Source organism: Amblyomma mixtum, chromosome 8 (genome assembly GCF_055824585.1).
Source record: "Amblyomma mixtum isolate Tamu chromosome 8, ASM5582458v1, whole genome shotgun sequence".
Lineage (NCBI taxonomy): Eukaryota > Metazoa > Arthropoda > Arachnida > Ixodida > Ixodidae > Amblyomma > Amblyomma mixtum.
The window spans coordinates 72,573,971-72,598,011 of record NC_143019.1 but is presented as its reverse complement, the minus strand read 5'-3'; the positions used below and the strand labels follow the sequence as shown (position 1 = coordinate 72,598,011).

The 24,041-nt window shown below is 47.5% G+C and overlaps 1 protein-coding gene across 1 annotated transcript; it reads left to right on the top strand.

The window, feature by feature from the left end:
• Positions 1-7,698: 7,698 nt before the first annotated feature.
• LOC149332969 (solute carrier family 2, facilitated glucose transporter member 8-like) lies at positions 7,699-22,329 on the top strand. Its single transcript, XM_089557599.1, has 4 exons — positions 7,699-7,712; positions 15,027-15,391; positions 16,784-17,007; positions 22,012-22,329. The coding sequence occupies exons 1-4, from the start codon at positions 7,699-7,701 to the stop codon at positions 22,327-22,329; spliced, it is 921 nt and encodes a 306-aa protein (XP_089413725.1).
• Positions 22,330-24,041: the final 1,712 nt, after the last annotated feature.

Sequence of the window (24,041 nt, the reverse complement as noted above, 5' to 3'; positions counted from 1 at the left end):
ATCATGCGTCTCCTACTTAGCGTTGTGCGCTGCGGAGAAGCTTGAAGGCCGTCGCAATTTTAATTGGTAGTTACGTCACCGTTTCAAATGCTAGGCCAACAGGACTTCGCATACTTTACCTGGAAGTTTCACACATTCGACCCTTTTAAGCTCGTCGTTTTCTAAAACCTATGCAGTTGCCCTTTAAAGGTGCACTGAAGAGGAATCTGAACTCGTGTTTTTGCCGCGGGAGCTCAATCTGCACGTTCCGAGCATTATTAAAAACTTCGATTTATTGCCCTGTGTGGCCGATTTCTCTAATTAAATCGAATTAACGTCCGGCTCCCGCCTTTATTTTTGAATTCTCCCTCGTACGGTGGGCGGAGTCGACCAACGCGTGGAGTGCCTTTCAGCAAGTCCCGCGGCGTCTTGCCGCTCTGCCATCGGCGGAGTAATACGTAGTAATCCGCAGAAGCAAACAGTCCGCTCGTATATTGATTTCTTCGGGCTTATTTTGCGGCTGTATTATCAGCGAATTAAACTATTTATTCACGGAAACCTAAAAAACAAAATGAAGCGAAAGCAAAGCCTCCACGGAGCTGGCTGAAAGGCACTACACGCGTTGGTCGACTCCGCCCACTGTACGAGGGAAAATTCAAAAATAAAAGCGGGAGCCGGACGCTAATTCAATTTAATTAGAGAAATCGGCCACACAAAGCAATAAGTCGTAGTTTCTGAGAATGCTCGGAACGTGCAGATTGAGTTCCCGCGGCAAAAAGGCGAGTTCAGATTCCTCTTCAGTGCGCCTTTAAGGATCCCCTGCTGGTAGAAATTATTCCGTAGCCCATCCCTACTGCGCCTGTTTCTCTTTTTTCTTTCCCTCCCACCTTCCTCCCTCTCTTACGGCGCGGTTCAGGTGTCGATGAAGAAGTGAGACATACTGCGCCATTTCCTTTCCTCAGAAACCACCATCACAACATTGTTGGGTACTCGCGTTAATATTTAGTCTATTTTTGGGAAATGACGCAAAGAAAAGGAAGGCATTCTCAGTCGGTACTAAAATGACTATAGACACCCAGTTTTATTGCGTGTTTTCTCCTTTCAAATGACGCCATAGATATTAGAATACATGGATCACCGTGTGGTATTCGCGTACTGCCACTAAATAATTTAGAAAATAATTTTTTCTCCCATACTGTTTCGGCTTCATCAGCCGAATGATGGCTTTGACGTGAATTCAACATTAGGTCACGTGAGGCACGGGAAGCTAATACAAACGCTGATACGTTGTTTCGACTCAATGTAGCACTTATATCAGCCAACTTCAAGACCTATAATTACTACGAACGAGGTATCAGCAGTTATATTGCCATTTTATGGCACCTCACGCAACCTAATTTCCACTACACGTCACAGCCATCGTTATGTTTGTGAAACCGAAACAGGGTCAAGAAGAAATTCAAACAAATTTTTTATTATGTGTTGGTGAATACCACGTGGTGGTCCATGTACACCTACGTCTAACGCATTGTTTGAAAGAAGAAACCACGCAAGCGTTTGGTGTCTAAGTACTTTACTGAGTTAGAACAGTCCTAACAATTTGATTAAAGATTTGCGCAAATATGTTAAAGGGAGGAGTTATAACTGAAGACTTCACATAGACCTGACGTGCAAGTGTTTAGAATTGGCGGCAGTACATTACAGAAGCGTCAATTAGGCTTCTTCCCAGGCACCAGACCTCCTGTAAGTTTGCTGTCGCATATACTGGGTACCATTTTCGCACTTCCCAGCGCAGACAGCTACGGGTGGGTAAATCTATGCGATAGATCATCTCATTTTGTCGGAAAACAACACGTATGCCGGGACGCAAAAAAAGTGGGGCTGAACCGGGTCCCGAACCGGTTCGGAACGGTTCCTTTGAATCGTTCCGGTTCGGGTTCAGTTCCAAAATGGCGAAAAAAAATATCGGTTCGGTTCGGTTCCGGTTCCGGGCGAAAATACGGGTTCGGTTCCGGTTTCGGGTTCGGGTTCAGTTCCGGTTCGACACCCTGCCCCAAGGCTCCCCTCAGTGGTCCAAATTGTGATGTCATCTGCATATAACGCGTGTTGAATGCCTTCCACCCGGGCCAGTTGGCTTGGGAGGCGCATCATAGCCATGTAGAACAGGAGCGGTGATAACACCGCTCCCTGAGGGGTACCCCGTGTTCCCATCATGTAAGGGCCGTATTCCTCGCCCTCAATCCGAAGAAAGGCCTGGCGATTAGTCAAGAAATCTCTTACATACGCGTAGGCCCTAGCCCCACAATCGGTAGAACTCAAGTTGGCCAGGATGCTTCCGTGTTTAACATTGTCGAAAGCCCCTTTCAGAACAAGGGCGAGGGTGGCTTTGTCATTGTGTTGCATAGTTGTGGGTCGTATTACATCCCTGTGCAGCTGGAGAAGGACATCCTGTGCAGACATGTGGGGGCGAAACCCGAACATGGTGACTGCAAAGAAGCCCTTACCCTCCAGGTATGGAGAGAGGCGATCCCGAACCATCGTCTCCTTAAGCTTGCCCGCACATGAGGTCAGTGATATGGGCCTCAGGTTGTCCGTATTCACGGCCTTACCTGTTTTAGGGATAAATGTCACAAGTGACGTTTTCCACTCGGGAGGGAGTGGACGCCCGTCCCAGATCTGGTTGATGTATTCTAATAAATGGAGGTAGGCTGAGTCCGGTAGGTTCGCCAACAGGTTCACTGTTATGTGATCCCGTCCCGGAGCCGTACCCCGGCGCATTTTTGCTAAGGCCGCCTTAAGGTCGTGCAACTCAAAAGGGGCATCAAGTGTTTCATTAGGCCTGCCAGAGTACATGTACTCAGGCCCAGGCGGGTCCTCCGTACGACAAAGATATCTGTCGCACAGAGTGTCCGCAAGTTGCGCCGTCGTACCTTGATACCCTTGCAGAGCCCGCCGGAGCTGCTTTTGCGTCTCCCCTCTCGTTTGGGAGGGGTCGATTAGACTGCGAAAGAGACGCCACGTCCCCTTCGAGCTCATCTGATGAGCTGCGGCGTCACAGCGTGCTATCCAATTTCAATCTGAGAGTTCGGCAGCATACGCTGCAGCCTGCTCTGTGAGTTTGGCTATGCGGTCGCGTAATTTGCGATTAGTTTTCTGCTTTTTCCACCGTTTAGTTAAGTGGGTGACGTCGAAGAGCTGAGTGAACTGAGAGGATGAGAAATAATCGTTTAAAGTTGTCGCCAATGTACGCCGTGTAAGTTTTGTAAGTGGTGAGGAGTGGACAGGTGGTTAGATGATGCAGCTTTGCCTGTCACAGCGCTAGTTTTGGGTGTGTGGTTATGGGTTGGGGAGGTCATGCTAGAACAAGCCGGGCTTATCAGAAAGCCTCGGGCTTTCAGTTGCGAGCCCGGGCCAGGCTCGGGCTTATGTACTTTCAATGAGCGCCCTCATATGTTTTCCAATTTTCATAGGATTAACAAACGGCAGGGCAAGACAATTGAGCCAGTTTTCAACTATTACCAGAGTACGAACTTATTAATCTTCGGTAATGTGTCATGTGATATCTCGGGCGTGCAAAAAATAAAAAAAAAATTGCAGAACACGCAAAATAATTCGGGAAACCCATAATATATAACATTAATTATTCCTTAAGCTCATTTGCACTCTTTGCAACGCTCTCAGGTTCTGAAGCACTGAAAGTCTTATCAACGCAGCACTCTTGCTTGACACCTTCTCAGGTTTTGGTTTGGTGTTTATTTCTTTCAAAATGAAAGGGAGAGCCAAAGCAAAAGCCGGTAGGCCTGACTAGGCCTTGGTTCCCTGATACAGGCGTCAGCAAGCACCTTTAGCGCAAATATGGGACAAAAAAATGACACCAAACAGTATAACAACAATATAACAAAGACAAGCATGAATTGAATACATCACATGATAGCTATACCAGCCAATCAGAAAATACAAATAAAGTAGCAGCACATATACTTGTTACAGAGAAGAAAATAATGCATATGCATCAGTGACAAATTTTATGCCATATGACTTTTACACAGAAGCAAAATCACTAGTCAAGAACATATATTACAGAGTATAGGCCACGAAACGATACAGGGTTCTCATCCAAATATGTTTTTTATGCATTTTTAATACCTTGGTTGATGTCAAGAATTCCCCGTCTAGTGAAGTTTGGTTGATGGCAAATGGCACCTGGAAAGTCAATTTGTTTCCCGTAGTCAGAGTCAAAATGATGGGCACAAGTTTTCTTCGTGTTCTGAAATGGTACATTACGGCAGGCCTGTCAGCTAGAGTGGCGTACAATCTTTTACGGTGAATATACTGCAGTAAATGAAAACGATAAATTTCTTGTGCTGGTAGAATCGCATATTTTTTGTTTAAGGGTCCTGTAGGCAAATATGGCGGTCTCCCATAATAGCCTTCAATGGCTCGAAGAGCTTTTTTTTTGGAGAACAAGCAACAAGAAATCGTTATGCATGAAGCTGATAAGCGCGGCGTCTGCAGACAAAATGAAGAAACATTTTGCTTTAGTCATTCGGATATAGTCTGCGGCGAACAATAACTGTGAGGCTGTCTTTGGTGCAAGCTTGAAGGAACCTAGTTGCGCTAAAAAAGACAAACACAGGAAAAAGCCAAGAGACAGACAGAGCGCAAACTATCAACTGAGTTTATTTGTGTGAAAGTGCCTTATATAGTCAGAATCACAGCAAAAGAACAAGGGGAATGAGAGAGGGGTACAGCCAATCAACTCCTGGTCAACAACAGGTGCGCAGAAAATGGTTTTCCTTATTGTACAGTTTTACAGAAGTGTCGCTTACACATTTATCACCGTTTTCTTTAATGTGATAGGCCTCCAAAATCTCCCGCGCTGTTTTGTTTTTACTTCTTCCTAGTATTTTAATCTGCTTAAGCAGAGGCTCGCATCCACTGCAAGCAAGGCAATGAGCAGGCAAGTTTGCTCCTTCTTTATTCCGAATGGATCGGGCACCTTTGGTGCAAGATTTTCGGCTCTTAGTGCATCACACTTATCTCCTCCCCAGCATGCGCCTTGGCTCTGTAATGTTCCATGTTCACGTCCATGTCCACGTTCACATTTCTCGATAATCGTAGTATTATTCTGTTTCGTGGGGTACTGCCTGGATTTTGCCGGAGCGTAGAGGAGGCTGCACGTGCGGGCAAATCTAAGCCTTGGAGGGTGCATCCAATAAATGCTTAGCTCATAGTAGCGTGATTTCTTTCCTCTCAGTTTGTGTGCTCGTGCTAAGCACTTTCCACAATATTCATGAGGCTTCTCTCTTTTGTATGCCAAGTCCTGGCTTTTTTGGGCGGGAAAGCGCTTCTAGCCGCTCTGCCCGGGTTTCAGCAATGTGTGCCTGTGTGAAGCCGCTGAGTAGCAACTGTAACTGGCTGGCTGGGTCAGTGGGCACCTCAACCGCTCTGAGAGTAGGCGGTGACGTCCACCTACAAACTGAGCCGTCAATTAATTGGCTCCACGCAGTCCAAAACAGCCACACAACACCACGTCACACGCCTTATACACAAGACCGACCTTTCTCCCGACGCACTCACATACAACTTCCGGTACCTCAAACCCCCTGCCCCCATATACAGGCGCCCTGAATGCCATCTTCCTCGCGGGAATCGCGGAAGCAGAATTAAGAGCGGCCCTCCTGACTCTCCAATCTAACTCCACCCCAGGAGTTGACCGGATGTCCAATACCATGCTGCGCGATTTGGACGATCAATCGATCGCCCAGCTCATGGTGTGCTTCAACAAATGCTGGAAGGAAGGCACTCTCCCCCAACCCTGGCGCCACGCCAAAATCTTATTCATACCAAAGCCCTACAAACGTCTTACACCTGCACATCTCAGACCCATCTCACTAACCTCATTCCTGTGCAAGCTTTTCGAACACGTCGCACTCGCTCGACTCACCGAACACATGGCGGAGCAAGACTTCTACCCGCACAGCGTAGTGCGCTTCTGTCCCCATCTGTCGGCACAGGACGCCATGCTCCAACTCACGCAGGACATTTTCGACCCCCTCATTCCGGGTCACACACAAGCTGTCCTAGCCTTGGATCTCTCCAAGGCCTTTGATCGCCTAGATCACCAAGCGATCATGGTGGCCGCCTCACCCTTGAAATAGGTGAACGTATGTACACCTATATTCAAGCATTCCTTACCAACCGCACGGCCGAAATTCACTTCGGTCCCCATATATACCCCCATACACCCTTAGTGGGGTTGGCACCCCCCCACAGATCCGTCCTCTCCCCTTTTCTCTTCAATGTCACTCTTACCCCTTGCGGGCAATCTACCAACCATCTCTCAACTTCGGCATACACTCTACGCAGACGATATCATGCTACGGACCACCCATGGCAGCGATGGAGACATAGAGAATACTCTGCAATCGGCTGCTACCCTCACCCAAACACATGCGCGGGGTATCGGACTCTCCTGCTCTCCGGAAAAGTCGGAGCTCCTCATAATCCGCCCCACAATACGAAACTGCCCCAAAGCCCCCTTCACCTTGACACTGGAAAACCGCAATATCCCATAGATAAACACTCTCCGGGTACTGGGCCTCCACATACAGAACAACGGGAACAACACACTCAATATGAGGAAACTCCAGCAGACAACGGTGTCGATATCCCACCTAATCCGCCACGTTTCTGCACACCACCGGGGCATGAAGAAGCATGACCTATGTCGTCTCATTCATGCCTTCGTCCTCAGGCGCTTTATCTTCATGCTTCATTCATTCATTCATTCATTCATTTATTTATTGGTCTTTGTTGCATTAAAAATGTACGCAAACACTGCCCGGACCCATAGCCAACGGCTAGTAACGGGTCCAATGGAAAAAAAGGTATACAAACATGCAGGCAACAATGTACCAAAATAAAGACAGTAAGTTAGTATAAAGAATGCTATACATCACTTTCAACACTTGTAAGAGCATCAACAAAAGAAATACATATATTACAGATTATATAAACTAAAAACTTAGATCAAACAAAACGCGTAGAACTTATACAAAAATTAAGGCATCACAAAAAGCGAAGGGAAAATAGCTGTTAAGTATTTACAAAGCATCACAAGGGTACAACACACAAGAACAGGATAAAATGATTTCAGTGCACACTTTTTAATCACAAACATCCTTAGAATAGACGCAAATGTACAAATCTGTAAATAAATCAAGGTATCAGGATTCGGCTACATGCAAATAATATCTGGCAAATATCTAAGACGACTATTAAAAAATGAAAGTATGAACTCAAAGTGTGTCATTCTTTTTAAGGTAATAATTTTTTATTCTAATGGAGAAGTTGTAGGCAGTCTTTAGGTCATGTGGTAGATTATTCCAAACTTTTACGCCCGTAAACTCTAGGAGACGCTCTCCATATACATTTCTTTTCACTGGCAAGTTAAAATTGCCGTACGTGCGGCTCCGTGTTGGAAGTGGCGGGATGTTAAATATTGATATGTCAAACGGGAGGTTGTTTGTTATTATTTTATGGACACATTCGGCAGTTCTTTTCTCACGAAGTAAATTGAGGGGTAATACGCGTAGTTTAGTAAATAGTGCCTTACTGCGTACAGTGTAACTAGAAAATGAAATTATTCTAAGTGCTCGCTTCTGTAACTTTTTAATAGGCTCTAGGTATGTGCTATACGTCCAGGCCCACGACTCGATGCAATATGAAAGGTGAGTATGTATTAATGTGAAGTATAGGACACGGAGGATATTGATATCAAAGTATTCGCGCGTCTGGAGAAGAGCATAACAACCGGAAGCCATCTTAGTGCAAGTCGCCTCAATATGATGTTGCCAGTGTAAATGTTTATCCAGTGTGACTCCAAGATATGTAAAATTATTTGTTGACTCAAGCTGGGACTGGTTAATAGTTAATGTAATATCAGTTGAAAGAATTGATTTTTTCTTTGAGTGGAACAGTATGTATTTAGTTTTCTTAGCATTGATTGTTAATTTGTTTGTGAGAAACCAGTCAGAGATTTTTTCCAGTTCTATATTTGCTATGCTTTCAAGTTCGACCGTATGATGAGCAGTAACTACAATGGCAGTGTCATCAGCATACATGATGGCTTTGGATGAAGCTAATACCTTGGGCAGATCATTTACGTACAGTAAAAAGAGCAGCGGACCAAGAGTAGACCCCTGGGGAACCCCTGTGTGTAGGCGCTGAAGGGATGACGAGAAAGATTTCATTGAAACAATTTGTTGGCGGTTTGTGAGGTAGCTAGAGAAAAAGTCAAGCACCTTATCGCGAAATCCATATGTTTTTAGTTTATTTAGCATAATGTCATGGTTAACTGTGTCGAAGGCTTTCTTAATGTCCAGAAAGATAATTGCTGCGAGTCTGTTATTGTGTAAAGCATCATTAATTGCCTGGGTAAGAGTGATGACTGCTGAGCTGGTGGAGTACTGTGGGCGAAATCCGTGCTGCTCTGAGCATATAATGTTATATTTCTCAAGAAACTGATGAATACGTTTGTAAAGAATTTTTTCGAATATGGTATTAATAACACTAAGTACAGAGATAGGTCTGTAACTAGAAGGGTCAGAGGAGTCGCCGTCCTTGAATACAGGAGTAACACGTGCTATCTTTAGGGATGATGGGTATGTGCTGTTGAGTACTGAATGGTTGAATAAATGGCATAATATGGGTCCTAGAACATCAATATTTTCTTTAATTAGCTTCACAGGAATGCCATCGTAGCCTGCCGCCTTGTTTGTTGCTAAATCCATAACGACACACATCACTTCATTTAATTCAACTTGGTGCAGAACGAAAGAATTTAAAACTGGCCGCGGAAGATCACTGCTAGTACTTATATCAGGAAGTTTCGATGCTAGATCAGGGCCAACCTTGGTGAAAAATGTATTAAATTCTTCAACTGTCTGCTCAGTCACATTGGAGGGAAGTATGGAACGTTTTTTAAAGTTATGTGTCACCTCATTTACAATTTGCCACATTTCCTTTGAATTCCCAGTGGCGGCTTTAATTCGGCGTGCAAAATATTCCTTTTTGCGGGCTCTCATTAACGACACTGATTTATTACGTTCGCATTTGAACTGGTACAAGTAATACTGGTTAGTTCTATGATGTAGCCATTTGTGATACCAATAGTCCTTCTTCTTTAACACGTTCAAAATTTCTTCTGTCATCCACGGACAAATTGGCTTGTAACGCCTCGTGGCTGTTGTACTTCGGCTACTGTTTTTTATTAGATCCACAAGGGTGGTAATCAGGTTAGAGAACTCTATATTAACATTTTCATGATAGATTAGGTCAGTATTGACTCCTGTCCGGGGAAATCTCCACCCCGGATGCCATGATCCGAACAGAATTTAAGACAGCACTACACCTACCCCTAAATACCTCAACCAGAAACTCCTCCCACTAGGCCTGCAGAATACGACAGGGGAACTTATCGAGGCCCACCGACAGACACAACACATACGTCTTGCGAAAACCACCACCGGCAGACACATCCTACACACCCTCGGTATCCGCCTACCAGCCACCGATCCGACACAGCTCTATGTCCCCCGCAATATTCACGGCGAATTACTTGTTAAACCTCTCCACAAAAACATGCACCCAACATACAACGAACCCCGCCGCAAATCCCGCGCACGGGCGCTCCGCAAACACTATGGCACGGAACCGTATGCCGCTTGGGTGGATGCCGCATGCACAGGCGAGGACGCGGTTGTAGCCATCACCAACCCCTCCCTCCAACCGATTGCCACCCTTCACATATCCCCAGCTGCCACTTCGGAGGAGCCCGAAGAGGCCTTCATTGCCCTGGCTATCACACGCACGGAGGCTCGATATATACTATCAGACTCTAAGACTGTCATTAAATTTTGCTCGCGGGAGAGTTCACGTCCCTGCATTTTGCATACTGAACACCCTCGCCGCTCCCCCGCCCACCATATGTAGCTATTGATGCCTGGCCACTCCGGAAATCCCGGAAACGAGGCCGCCAGCGCTTTAGCGCGAGGTTCCTTCAACCTGGCACCGGCGGCCTCCGATCTGGGGTTCTCGCGGGAGGCGGTGGTGAAAAACTTTATTTATTTGAAGGCCTAAAAAACGAAAATTATGCAGCAGCATTGCGGGTGGCCTTCAGGCTGCCGGTTGTGGCGTCCAGGCCATGCCTAGTCGTGACGTCCTCTGCCCAGGTCACCAGGCGAAGTTGGAGATTCAGCTCGGTTCTGGACAAAGCAGCCTGCCACTGCTGTGGACTGTTTAGGCGCCAAGAGGCAGGGTGCAAGTGTGCTGAGCTGGAGAACAAGATATGAGCGTAGGCGGCTATTGGCTGTCACATAAGCGGCATGCCGGCGAGTACGCTCCGGGGTGGAGGAGGGCAAGACGTGCGGAGGTGAGAAAGGTGTGGGCCTGAAGGTGGCGCTACAAGCGTTCGTGGTGCTTCCGAGTAGCCATCCTCGCGGGAGCGCATGCACTCATTCGGTGAAATGACGCAGGCCTGCAAAGCCGAGCGTCGGCTCTACCCTCCACCCAATTCCTCCCTTGACAATTATTATCGGACACTTTGGAGGCGGCTCCAAACACGCACTTTGCCCTCCCTTTATATACGCTCGCGCTATCACCAAGTTCACACAAACCTTTCCTGTACCCTCTGCCACCACCCCAAAGACATTCTCGACCATATCCTTTTCCTCTGCCCAGCGGGGCCTGGAACACCCTACCACTTGGGAGGCTTAGTTGACCATACTGTATTCCAAGGACCCGGCCAAGCAAGCCATCGCCGCAGGCCAGGCTGCCAGCGTCATGAGCCTCCGGGAAATGAACGTTTTAGTGCAGTGGGGCCGTGCGGAGGCCCAAGGACCTATGTGTCCCAAACTCCTTTGTCACAAATAAAGTTTTCACCACCACCACCAGGCAGTTATGCACATTTTCAATTTAAACTCTGTTGATTTTGATGAAAGGAGAGGCGCATAACTGCCTCCCAGAGTCAGTGGACAACTCAACCGCACTTTTAGGTACGTAGCGGTGGTGCCCGCCGGCAAAAAACCGTGCTTTCGAACACATTTTGTGCTTAGTAATGCTAAACCGCCAGGCATTTTTTTCTGCATTTTTTGTGGCCTTTAATTTCATAAGAACTTAATAAACGAATTTTCTGAGATACGATAGCGTTAACACTGCATTTCAGCGAGCATGGGACCTGTAGAGGTTAACAGCTTCATTGCGTAATATGTACGAGCCCAACTGATGTTCCTGCGTTTTGATCTTGACCCGCCGCAGTGGCTCGGTAATTAGGCGCTCGCCTATAACGAGCCAGAGTACCCGGGTTCGAACCCGACCGCGGCGGCCGCGTTTCCATGGAGGCGGAACGCAAAAAGCGCCCGTGTCGTACCGGATCGGAAGGGCGGGTGACGGTAGAGGGTACCGGGCCCGGGCCAATTATCACGGCCTCTGCAGTGATCGAGGCCATCCACCGGTGCCTGGACTCGAAGTTCGCGGGCATATGCATGAACGCGCTCATTTCCAGGGATGCCCTCATGTCCAGGGCTCCATGTAATGGTGATTTCTTGCTCTGGGCTGGCAGCGTAGATAGTATGTCAGCCGAATATGAAGGAACGGTGCCTTTGCGGAAGAGTCTGCATGGTGCATAGGAGTCCGTATAGATGGTCGTTTTGTCTGTGAGCAGGGTGCAAGTATATGGTATTGAGATATGGATATGGCCATTTATACTTAGCGTATAAATGGAACGTCCGTTCGTGTAAAACCAGGCAGTGTGAGGTATCAATGACGCGACTGCGGTGCAGGATTCCCAGTTTAAATTTATACCCAGTTTAAATTTATTCCCAGTTTAAATTTATTGTCTCCGACAAACCTATGTGACTCATGCGGGGTCGTTGAATCTGTGGACCATTTCCTGCTCTACTGTCCAAAGTTCGCACTTCAGAGAAAGATTTACCTGGAGGTCCCTCTCTCCAGGTTAGGGCTCCCGTTATCTATGCCAGTGTTGTTATCGTTCGGAGCGAGCGCCAAAGGATTTGCTTTGAGTTCCATTTGTGGGAATCTCCATGATTACATAATTGCAACTGGTAGGTTGATTTGCTAACTCCTTAAAAGTCTCGGAGTTTTTTTTGTTTTTTTTTATAATTATTATTATTCTCGCCAAAATGTTCTTTGTAATATCAATTCAATATTCTTCTGTCGTTTTTCATGAATACATTTTTCAAAATTCACGTTTAATCCTATGAAAATTTTCTTATGTATACCACTACACCTTGGCCAATCCCCCCACGTGGGTATGTGCCATTATAAAGAGGTGAAGAAGAAGAAGAAGAAGACGTGTGCGTTCCCGCTCCTTCCCAGCGTAATCCATGGCCCAACGCAAGAAATCAGAAGCGTACGTAGAAATTTCCCCACTCAGCTTTGCAGAACGCTGCTCTGAGCAATAGCCACGATCTCGACTGAAGGCGCCGAACGTATTCTTGCTTTTGTGCAGACAATGTAGGGCCTTACTGTGAGGCATGCTATCGGCACATGCACCGCAAAACGTTCGTCTCTAAATTGCGCGTTGGGCAAATTTCTTAGTTTGGCGGAGAAAATGAAACTGATTAATTCGCTATTAGCTTCGAAAGCCGAAGAATGAGGGCAGCCCTAGCAGACAGCTCCAGATTTTTACCTCCGGCGATTCCTTAATGTATGCTAAAGTCCGAGGGCTGGATAGCTTGTGCATTTGATCTTCCCTCCGCGCCCCGCAGCGCGCAGAGCGACGTCTAGCAGCGGCGCCTGGCTCGAGATTGCGCGTGTCTGATGCTTAGCCCATGCTAAGAGGAGCGCCATCTCGAACCAGGCGCTGCCACTAGACGTAGCTGTGCGCGCTGCGGAGGGCACGCAGTTCGAGCGCTCTCGACAGGTCTCCGGACGACTGCACAACTATATATCACTGGCTGAGTACTGTGTAAATGGGGAACATCTAGTTTTTTTTATCTAGCTTGGAGAAGAGGTCATTACTTATCCTAGCTTTAGGAGGAGGAGGAATAAGAGGAACTGCAGGGAGGTTATCGCCTGTGGTAAAAAATGGCTTTTGCGTCATAGTGATACCGTGGCGGACCTCAGTTTTTCGCGTTCACAAGTAGGCTGGTAAACTCAACTTTCATAACTGAATGTTTAACTATGAGTTATACTCCCGGTTGTAGTCACAGGTTCGTAGTTGCTCGTTAACAATAGCCATATCAGTTTATAGGGTAATGAAAACACGAAACTGTTTGGAATTATTGCCGAAAGAATTCTCAGCATGTCGACGCGACCAACTAAAAGGGCGCTTCTGAAGAACGCTCATATAGCTGCAGCCACTAGTATGCGCGTCTCTGCATCTCACATGTCACATGACCTCCCAGGACTGTTCTCTCTCCGGACATCTGTTATGCGCATGGTGCCACGCGGACAAGATTGTTTGGTTTGGTTTGGTTTATGGGGTTCAACGTCCCAAAGCGACTAAGGCTATGAGAGACGCCGTAGTGGAGGGCTCTGGAAATTTCGACCACCTGGGGTTCTTTAACGTGCACTGACATCGCACAGTACACGGGCCTCTAAGAATTTCTCCTCCAAAGAAATTCCAGCCGCCGCGGCCGGGATCGAACCCGCGTCTTTTGGGTCAGCAGCCGAGCACCATAACCGCTTAGCCACCGCGGCGGCGCGGACAAGCTTGTTATCATCCGCCTTAAGCTCGATATTTCCATAACTTCGCCACCACTCAAAAGCAAAAGAAAGAGCGCAATCTCGTCTTCAATGCTCACGCGCAACTGTATATCACACTCCGCTAGAAGCAACATACTGCCAGTCAACGAATTGTTTTGGTTATGTGAATCAGAGCTTTACCGACGCGCCTGGGGCCATTCTTACCGGTTTTTCGGACACATAGTGACTGGTGCGCGAACGTGTGGCTTAGTAACAACAAATTTATCTTGCAAGGTCATATTTACAAACCATTTCAATAATACCTATTATATTGTGTGTTTTTGAAAAGTTCTGTACTCATATAAATAGTTTCTTGATGACATCAGTGTCATGGCACCCGGTACGGCATGTGGGCTACAACGCCCGACACTGCAGTGGCCTATGCGAAACACCGTAGTGCAGGGCACTTGACCTAAGCCGACCAATTAAGTTTTTAATGTGAATTAGCTTCGCACGTATTTTGCCTGAATCAATAGAGGTGAAGACATTCGACACCGGCTCCGAAGTCGACAGCATTAAGGATGCTAAGGCTTTGAGGACATATCATTTCTTGCACCAGAGTGCCAGAGGCGTAAGGCCAATGCGAATGATGGCTGCTGGTTACTGATTGAGACACTTATAAGGAAATGGAGCGGAAGTCATCGAAATTATTGCGCTGACATTGGGGGCAAAGCGCCGGCTGCACACCCCGCTCACATTCTTGCTGACCGTAGAAGCAGCCATTAAGATAAAGCCTTCACTATAGTCTGTCACTCTAGTGCGGACGAAATACATGCCGTAGAAAACAAGCAAGAATTATCTTTTCAGATCACAAGCATTTCTGTAAAAATGTGCTCATTTGTTATAAAGTATTCTCTGTAAACAAACTGCAAATCGTTTTGAACCTGCCTTGGTGACTTAATGGCTCACGCCTTCAACTGCTCAGCCGAAAGTCGCGGATCGAATCTTGTCCACTGCTACCGTATTTCGATGGAGGCGACATGCAAATACGCCTACCTGCTGTGTGAGACAAGAATGCGTTGAGGAACCCCAAGTTGTCTAAATTATTCCGAGCCTCTTCTGTGGCGTCTTTTATAGCCGGTGTCCAGTTTTTGGCCAGCAAACCCCACATATAGTCGCACAACGTACCATAGCATACTGAAGCTTGCGGAAGAAGGCAGTTAAGCATTCTTAGTAGTACCATGGTGGCGGTGAAGAGGGTTAGAACAGCTTCCCCTCCACGCTCAGATCCTTTGGTGGATCCTTTGGTGGTTTTTATGCGCGACCTGGCTGTCCAGGGCCCCGCAAACCGTGCCAGAGCCGTCATCCCCGGATGGGGGAACGGCGCACGGCGCAGTCTCCGATCTCAGCGACAACGCGCAGTCGGCGGGCAACGCGGCCATGGAGGAGCTGCGCAACCTGCAGGCCCCGGCCAAGGGGGGCACGCCGGTCACCGACACCGACAGCACCACGGTGCGGGGCATCCACGTGCACGGCATGCTGGTCGCCTGCCTGGGATCCTGCGCCGCCGGCACCACGCTGGGCTTCGCGTCGGCCGCCATGGCTACCATCGAGCGAGAGTCCTGGTACAACCCGGCGACGGAGGACCGCTGGCTCGCTGACGCGCTCCTCTTAGGGGCTGCCGGGGGAGCGCTCTTGTCAGGTACTGTACCAAGCGGGGTGTATGGACTAAGGCTTTCTGGTAGTTTATGAGGGGCGTGTGTGTGTCGTTTTGGTTGCGGTGTCTTCGGTCAGTAGTTGCCCCAACCCGGCTTCGTTCTGAGGGAGGGCAACTACGTCATTTTAGCGCGAAAGCGCTGCCTCACTAGCAAAGCTGAAAAACGCGAGGTATGTGTGAAGCCTCAGCTTTTTTTTTTTTACGGAGCGGCAGTTGCGGAGATCTTGCGCAGCTCCTCGCTTTAAAAAAAAATTTAAAATTTTCTTGAAAACTTTAGTTTCTTTTCTTCAGAATGTTTGCTTCTTTTAAAAACGCTCTAACAGACAAAAGTTCAAAGAGAGAGGCCCTTCACTACGGCGTCCCTCATAGCCTTAGTCGCTTTGGGACGATAAACTAAAATAAACCAACAAGAGCATGTTCTCCGCGGTTGAATGGAATCTCTTCATTATAAAATGGCTTAAAATGATTTTTTTCCGCAATTTCCTGGTGTTGTGCACGATCCTATTATTTGGTTCGCTGTCACTTCATCTCCACTGCTTCACCTATAATTTTGTCTTGATGGTGATGATGATGACAGCGAATTTTTATGGCACTAGAGCACTTGCATCTACTTAAGGTGCGGTCAACGACCTGTTGCCCAAGGATTTCATCCAAAATAAACAGAGCAGTCGGCCAGGGTACACATTTTACCAATTGTAGCACCGTTGGGTACCCGGCGGCGCTGGGGAATGAGTATGAAGTTGTGTTCGATATGTTGTGTGTGTCCAATATGAAGCTAACACCCGACTACAGTATAGCGTCCTTGATAACTACGTGTCTTCAATTAAAACTAGGTGCAATTTGTCGTTCGGGTCGTAGTCCCAAGAAGCGTGCCATTTAGCTGTCAGTTTCTTATACTATATAAGCAAACCGAGTACTGCCTGGTTAAACTCCTTGCATTTGGTTGGTTGGTTTGGTTTATTGGGGTTTAACGTCCCGAAGCAACTTAGGCTATGAGAGACGCCGTAGTGAAGGGCTCCGGAAATTTCGACCACCTGGGGTTCTTTAACGTGCACTGACATCGCACAGTACACGGGCCTCTAGAATTTCGCCTGCATCGAAATTCAGCCGCCGCGGCCGGGATCGAACCCGCGTCTTTCGGGTCAGCAGCCGAGCGCCATAACCACTGAGCCACCGCGGCGGGCCTTGCATTTCCGTTCTGTCTGTCGTATGAGTTGCCTGCCGGGTCGTTGTCCCAAGAAGCGTGCCATTTAGCTGTCAGTTTCTTATACTATATGAGCAGACCGAGTATTGCCTGGTCAACCTCTTTGCACTTCCGTTCTGTCTGTCGTCCGAGTTGCCTGCCGGAAGTGACGATAAGCGGCCTCTTCTCCGCAGGTCTTCCGCTCTGGGCGCTTGGCAGCCGGACGACGATGCTGCTGTGCGCCGTGGGCCTGACGGCTTCGTGGCTCCTGCTGGCCTCCTCCTCCGAGTTGGTGGCGCTCTACGCGGCCAGGGTGTCGTGCGGGGTGTGGCTCGGCCTCACAACCATCGGCGTCAGCCTGTACGTGGCCGAGGTGGCGCCCCCGGAGAAAAGAGCCTTCTACACGGGACTCACCGAGGTCGGTCTCTTCTTCGACGGCAGCGCTATTTTGCCCCGATGGCCCCATCCTGCCGCCTCTTTGCTACGGAATCTTGAAGGGAACCAACCCACGAATGTTCGCTTGTCCTCAGTAAGGTGGCTTAATGGTTCAGTACTCAAATATGCGGCATAAACATGGAGGCTAACAAAAAGGGTTCAGCTCAAGTTACGGACAACGCACCGAGCTGTGGAAAGATGGCTTAGGTTTGATTTATGGGGTTCAACGTCCCAAAGCGACTCAGGCTATCAGAGACGCCGTAGTGGAGGGCTCCGGAAATTTCGACCACCTGGGGTTCTTTAACGTGCACTGACATCGCACAGTACACGGGCCTCTAGAATTTCGCCTCCATCGAAATTCGACCGCCGCAGCCGGGATCGAACACTCGTCTTTCGGATCAGCAGCCGAGCACCATAACCACTGAGCCACCGCGGCGGCTCTGTGGAAAGAAAAATGATAGGTGTAACGTTGAGAGACCGGAATCGGGCGGAATGGTTGAGGGAACAAACGTGGGCTAATTAAATTCTAGTCGAAACTGAGAGGAAGAAATGGGCTTGGGCAGGGCATGTAATCCCAAGCAACCACAGATATCCGTCGGACGTACGAGCTAGATCCGAACATCTTTTGCCGAGATCGGACGTCCATGGGACGTACGAACACAATCCGATTTCGGATATCCGTATTCGTACATCCGCCGGACGTACGGACAGTGTCCACTTTTGTATATCCGCATGAGAGACGAGGTGTACGTCCGAAGGATGTAAGACCGAGTATTTTCCCAGGCCATGAGTATGGACGTTTTTTATTTCACAGAAAATTCGGGTCTTTCGTATATGTATACTGTTTTATTTGCATCAGTTGGAGAGTTTGACGCGAAGATGTTTGTAAATTGGTGCGATTCCACTCCTTCCTGCAGTGCAAGAGCCGCCAACGAGCTAAATTTATCTAAGAGGAGAAGCAGGTGTTGCAGAATTTTTGCAAGAACTTAGACTAGTTTTACATTTTCAGACTTTCAGACTTTATTTCAGCATCAGACGAAACACAGTCTGATGCAGGGACAGAAGCTAAAGGCTAATGGTGCCTGACGAGGCCTCTGACCCTACACAGCTCACAGCGGTAGATACAACAAGCATCTTAGAACCAAAATAATAAATCGTGCCTCCCAGCGGCAGTCACAAAAGATAAATAAACGCAACATTTGACACCTGTACATAAACGTATTGCATATACAGGTGCACACACAAACAACAAATCACACATAATCGGACGTTACACAAATAACTTGAACAAATTAGCACCAATAACTGCGGTACAAAATAATACATAAATACATAATGCACTTTTTAAATTTTCAGTGAAAACTTCATAATACTGTTTGAAAAGACACAAAAGCAAGACGCAAGCACCTGAAAGTCATTTTGAGTTATACAGAGTTTTGTGTTTCTTTTATGAGACGACAGTAAAACATGAAAAACACTGTTCAATTATGACTATATTTAATTTGACAACATAACAATAGCTCCCTAAGTTGGTATTTAAATGCTTTTAATTTGCATTCAAAGTTTAGCTTGCCTTCAAATTTGTTTAAGATGGTAGGTATTTGATACGCCATTGTCTGTCTTCCATAATTTGTTCGGATTTTTGGTGTACGGTGTTTTCGGTGCCTCAAAAGGTATTCAGCGTTTTCGGAGGCAATAATTCCGTATAGTTTCTCCTGATGTATTACTTGCAGTGCTTTGAAATAATACAACTGGTCTGCCTTTAGGATGTTGTGTTTTTTAAATAGAGGAGCGGTTCTTAAGTCCTGTGGAATGCCACGATAAGATTCGAAGCAGCGTAGGATTTTCTTCTGTAAAGTAATTAGCTTAGTATAATTGTATTGTGTAGTAGTGCCCCAAACCATTAAGCCGTAGGTTAGTTTGGAATAAAAAAGTGAGTAATAAATATTCTTTTTCAGCCAGAGAGGTATGAGCGCAGATATTCTGTAAAGACATCCAACTGTGCGGGCAAGTTCTACACTTAGGTTTCTTACGTGTACAGACCAGCCCAAGTCTTCCTGAAACCAAACCCCGAGAAATTTTTGTGCTTGAACTTGTCTTATCAAGGTGTTCTCAAATTTCACGTTCAGGTTGTGGTAAAGAGGTTTGTTGGCGGGACGAAATATGACATATGTTGTTTTTGAGGCATTTAATCTTAATTTATTCCTTCTTAACCAGTTTGAAAGTTTTACAAGGTAGTCATTTACGGAAAATTCTAATGTCATTAGGTTATGTGAAGAGAAGAAGACATTGGTATCATCTGCATACATTATAGCTTGAGCAGAACTATCTATTTCGACAATGTCATTAATATAGATTAGAAATAGTAATGGGCCCAATATTGATCCCTGTGGTACTCCTTGTTTTAGCTTCGCAAGTGTTGATACTGCATCATTAATTTTCAAAACTTCTCCAAATTAGTGGAGTTGTGCGACATGTCCACCGTTTTGCTAGCTAAACTTGCCATTGAAACCATTCGTAAGTATCAACTCTCCCGTGCATTCTGCTATCACCATCATCATAGATGTCAGTTCGCGGTCAGTCCAATCCAATCCATCAGTACGGCTCCGTAACGTTGTTGTTGATTTGTCGCGTAGTGTTATCGCGCAGAGCTTTATAGCTCTGTTATTATGATGTGTGGCTTTGTTCGGTCTATGGACGAAAGTAGTATGTAACTTAATTAAGCAATTCGAAAGATACGGGAAGCGCCTGAAGCTCTTCTGGAACACAGGAATCCCGTACTGCGTCGACCTTGGTTTAAAGAAGGCTTAGTGCACATGTGATTGCCTACGAAGGTATGTATCCAGTACACTTCTTGGAACTTGCTTCTAGGACAATGCAGCATGCTCATATAACATTCGTTCACAGGACAGTGGGAGCAGTAAGCGCGAGGAGATGGCTTCCACAAGTGTGTGCTGTTCTCACACTTTCGGGAGCCTACATCACACAGCTGCGGGCGCCCTCAACTAACGCGGCTAATTCCAACTCCTCTTCAAAGTTGCGGGACGGAGTATTTTCGCATCTTGTTAATTTTTAAGGCATCGCTAGGTTCACTGTGCCTATATAAAGAGTGACAACGCGCGAAAGGCAGACCATGGGAAGTACGTGTAGTTCGCAGTGGTTCGCAACGGAAGCTTTGCGGCTTTCTGTGCACAGTCGCGTACAGTGCTGCGCAGGTTAGTGCCCTAAGGCCCATGAGAATAAATAAAGAACAGATACATTGTCAAATATGGTGTGGAAAAGTTAGAGCTGTTATTGCCTTTTATTGAGGTGTTTGTTAAAGTGCATTGTCTGTTATACTTGCAGCATTAAACACTTCTATTAATTGGTTCCAATGTTTTTACTTGGGCTGCTGCATTGTGCCATTTGCTTCACATGACTTATGTTTGCCGCGTTCTTTTTATTTCAGAAATCCTGTGGGTGGGAAGATTACGGATGTGTGTCCCAAGCTTGCCACGTTTGAAGAGTCACATTTAAGAAATTTTCCGAATATAACCCATTGTTCTGCTGATGTATCATCAACCACAATAAAATATGCGTGTTATGCATCAAATTGTTTTTGTTTTTATTGCACCGCGCGGAGTGAAGAAAGCACGCATGCACAATATATGCGAATATTCGAGAAAGATCCGCCAATGGACGTACTCAACTGGACGTCCGTCGGCGGGCGAACCGTATACCTTTGGCCACCTTTCGGATGGCCGACGGACGTCTACCGGCTGTTTGCGGATGTTCAGCGGACGTACAGAACATCCGAAACAGACCTCTGTCGGCCGTCCGAAGGATATCGGTGGTTGCTTGGGATGCTAAGACAACGTAACCGATGGTATCTAAAGGCAACAGACTGGATTCCAAGAGAAGGCAAGCGTAGGGGGGCAGAATGGGCGGATGAGATTAAGAAGTTTGCGGGGATACGGTGGCTGCAGCTGGCGAAGGACGGGGCTAATCGGAGAGACATGGGAGAGGCCTTTGCCCTGCAGTGGGCGTAGTAAGGCTGATGTTGATGATGAATGATTCAGTAATTTGATCTATTGCTACGAAGCAGCGCGCAGAGAGTAATTTGAAGAACTGACCTTGTCTAGGCTTGCACTGATAGGCCAAAAGAAAAGACAGGAAGCTACTGCGGTCCGGCTCCAAGTTCATTTAGTAGCAAAATACAGGGATTGGAGAGACTGAAACTAAAACACAGACGAGAAGTCAGCAGTTGCGCCCAAAAAAAAAAAGACCATAACGCACAGGCAGCGTATGAGTATCGACCGTTAGCACTATCGAACGAATATATGGTCATTAGCCATCTCCGCTATATCCGGTACAAATTTTTCGTTATATCCGGATATCTACTTGCAAGAAGATAAATCGCTTCGCAGGACTTCGAACGTCCTACGTCAATTAGTTTGGCCGTAATGACGTTCCAAGTTATAAGAAGTCACGGTTTGGGGAACAAAAGGTCGTCGGTGCGAATCCTTATGATAAGCCACGCAGTACACGGGCCTCTAGAATTTCGCCTCCATCAAAATTCAGCCGCAACGATCCCGGCCGCGGAGGCTGAATTTCGATGGAGGCGGAATTCTAGAGGCCCGTGTACTGTGCGATGTCAGTGCCCGTTAAAGAACCCCGGGTGGTCGATATTTCCGGAGCCCTACACTACGACGTCTCTCATAGCCTGAGTCGCTTTGGGACGTTAAACCCTGATAAACCAAATCAAACTTTGATTAGACTAGTAATCCTATGCTCCGTAACGTAACGCGCTGAATCGTATGATGCCACTCCGAACATTCTACGCCGATTAGATGGTCCACAATCTGTGTACCAAAGGTACCACTTGAATGACCTTGTGTTTCTTCATACTAACGCGACCTTGAGCAATGGCAGCATTAGATCGAATGCTCTAAAAGTAATCGGAGTCAGCCGCGCGGCCTATATGACTCGGCAGTGCTCGCGCACCCAGGTGGCTACCAGTACGGGTATCGTGGCGAGCTACGCGCTGACCGGCTTCTCGTGGCGACTGCAAGCGACCGTGTGGTCCATGGCTCCCCTGGGGCTGCTGGGCGCGCAGGGGTTCCTGGTCGAGAGCCCCCGGTGGCTGCTCTTGCACGGCCGTCGCCACGATGCGGAGACGGCCGCCGCGCGCCTCTACGGGTACGACCTGCCGCCGGAGTTGAAGCGCTGCAAGAGCCCCGACGATGGCGCCACGGCTACCGTGCCGTACGCTACACAAGCCAGGCCAGTATACATCCCGTCTAGGTTGAAACCTGGAGCTACTTAATCACCTAAATTTAGTGGCATGTTTCAATGCGGAAGCAATTCACATGAGTGGCGTCCGCAGGATGTGCCCGCAGGTTGCGTGAAAAATATTGTCCGCGTCATTAGCCACTAATTAACTATCACTAATTAGTCACTAGTTTACAATCACCAATTGGTCACTAATTAACAATCACTAATCAGTCACTGATTGGTCGCTGGCCCCATCATATGATCACAATGGCGTCACGTTAAAATCACGTGACCAGAGGAGGACACGACAAGTGTGGCACGTCTGCATCTCCATGACAACCACCTGCCAGTAGATGGCGCCACGGGGGGTCACCCGCTGCGCTAAGCCTTTATTGCGTCTACCCTTAAGGCGAAGCTTAGGCGTTCTCCTAATTACGCATTGACCCAGTTTACATGAACTGAAAGTTAGTAAGGCATTGGTGGAGAGTGAGACTGAGGAACCTGTTAATCAGTTTCATACGGTTGGTTAAAAACCCTTGAAGGTGTCCTTTTACGTATACGGGGTGACCCAGCTAGCGTGGGTTATATGTTTTAAAGACAATGATAGGCACTGAACAGCCATCTAAGCAGCATTCTGTGGCCGATTCATGTTGGAGATTTGTCCGCTGATCTCCCAGTTGAAATGCACCAATGTGAGCAGCTCCAGTTGTTAAACGATCAGGGGGATCGAACTGAAAGAGTATTGTAGCCGGTCGCGCAAATGCAAACTCATGAGTTTTATGTGTACGAGCAACTTGGCCTGGAGCAGATGGCATCGTCGTTGCAACCGAGACATCGGTGCTCGTTTCCAATGAAATATCCCGTAGGGCCATAATGGTCATGTAGGTCTTGTAGCTGGCACTGGCCAGAACGTGCCAAATGAGACGATGCAATTCAAGGCCTGTATCTCGAAATGCTCACGCAGCAATTCTGCCACTTCGTGTACGCACACATTTCCGCGCTGTCTATAGGCCCAAGAATAGTGTGCCCTGACAGAGAGCTATGAAAGTGTTCATCATAGACGGGATAGCTGGCATCGAGGCATCCTGCTAATATGACCTACTTCCCATTCTACCTGTCGCGGTAGCTCAGTGGTTGCGGCGTCAGGACTCTGAGCATAAGGATGCGGGATCAAATTTGGGCCTTGCTTCGATGGAGGCGAGATCCAAAAAGCGCTCATATGCATTGCGATGCCGATGCACTTTAAAGAATCCCAGGCGGTTGAAACTAGCCGTCTCGCCGTTTCGCGGACCTCCAACAGGTGCAGTTCTGCGCATGCGCGAGGAGCCGAGTGACGTCACGGCGCGCGGCTCGCCTCGCTGCCGCTCCGATTTTTCTTTTTTTCACTCCGTCCTTAATATCTTCCCTTCAAGGCGCGATTAGGTTTGGTTTGGTTTATGGGGTTTAACGTCCCAAAGCGACTAAGGCTATGAGAGACGCCGTAGTGAAGGGCTCCGGAAATTTCGACCACCCGGGGTTCTTTAACGTGCACTGATATCGCACAGTACACGGGCCTCTAGAATTTCTCCTCCAAAGAAATTCCAGCCGCCGCGGCCGGGATCGAACCCGCGTCCTTTGGGTCAGCAGCCGAGCACCATAGCCACTGAGCCACCGCGGCGGCTTTAAGGCGCGGTTAGGGAGAGACATTTACTCTCGGAACGAATTAATTACTTCTGAATTCCAAATTCCCCGCGTACAGGCGCCTGTCCGCGTGCCTGGTGCTCC

Bases quoted from the DNA above. Each gene is read 5' to 3' on its own strand.
- LOC149332969 (XM_089557599.1), top strand. The intron at 15,392-16,783 runs GTACTGTACCAA...TCTTCTCCGCAG, and splicing joins CGGGGGAGCGCTCTTGTCAG to GTCTTCCGCTCTGGGCGCTT. The intron at 17,008-22,011 runs GTCGGTCTCTTC...TCGCGCACCCAG, and splicing joins TCTACACGGGACTCACCGAG to GTGGCTACCAGTACGGGTAT.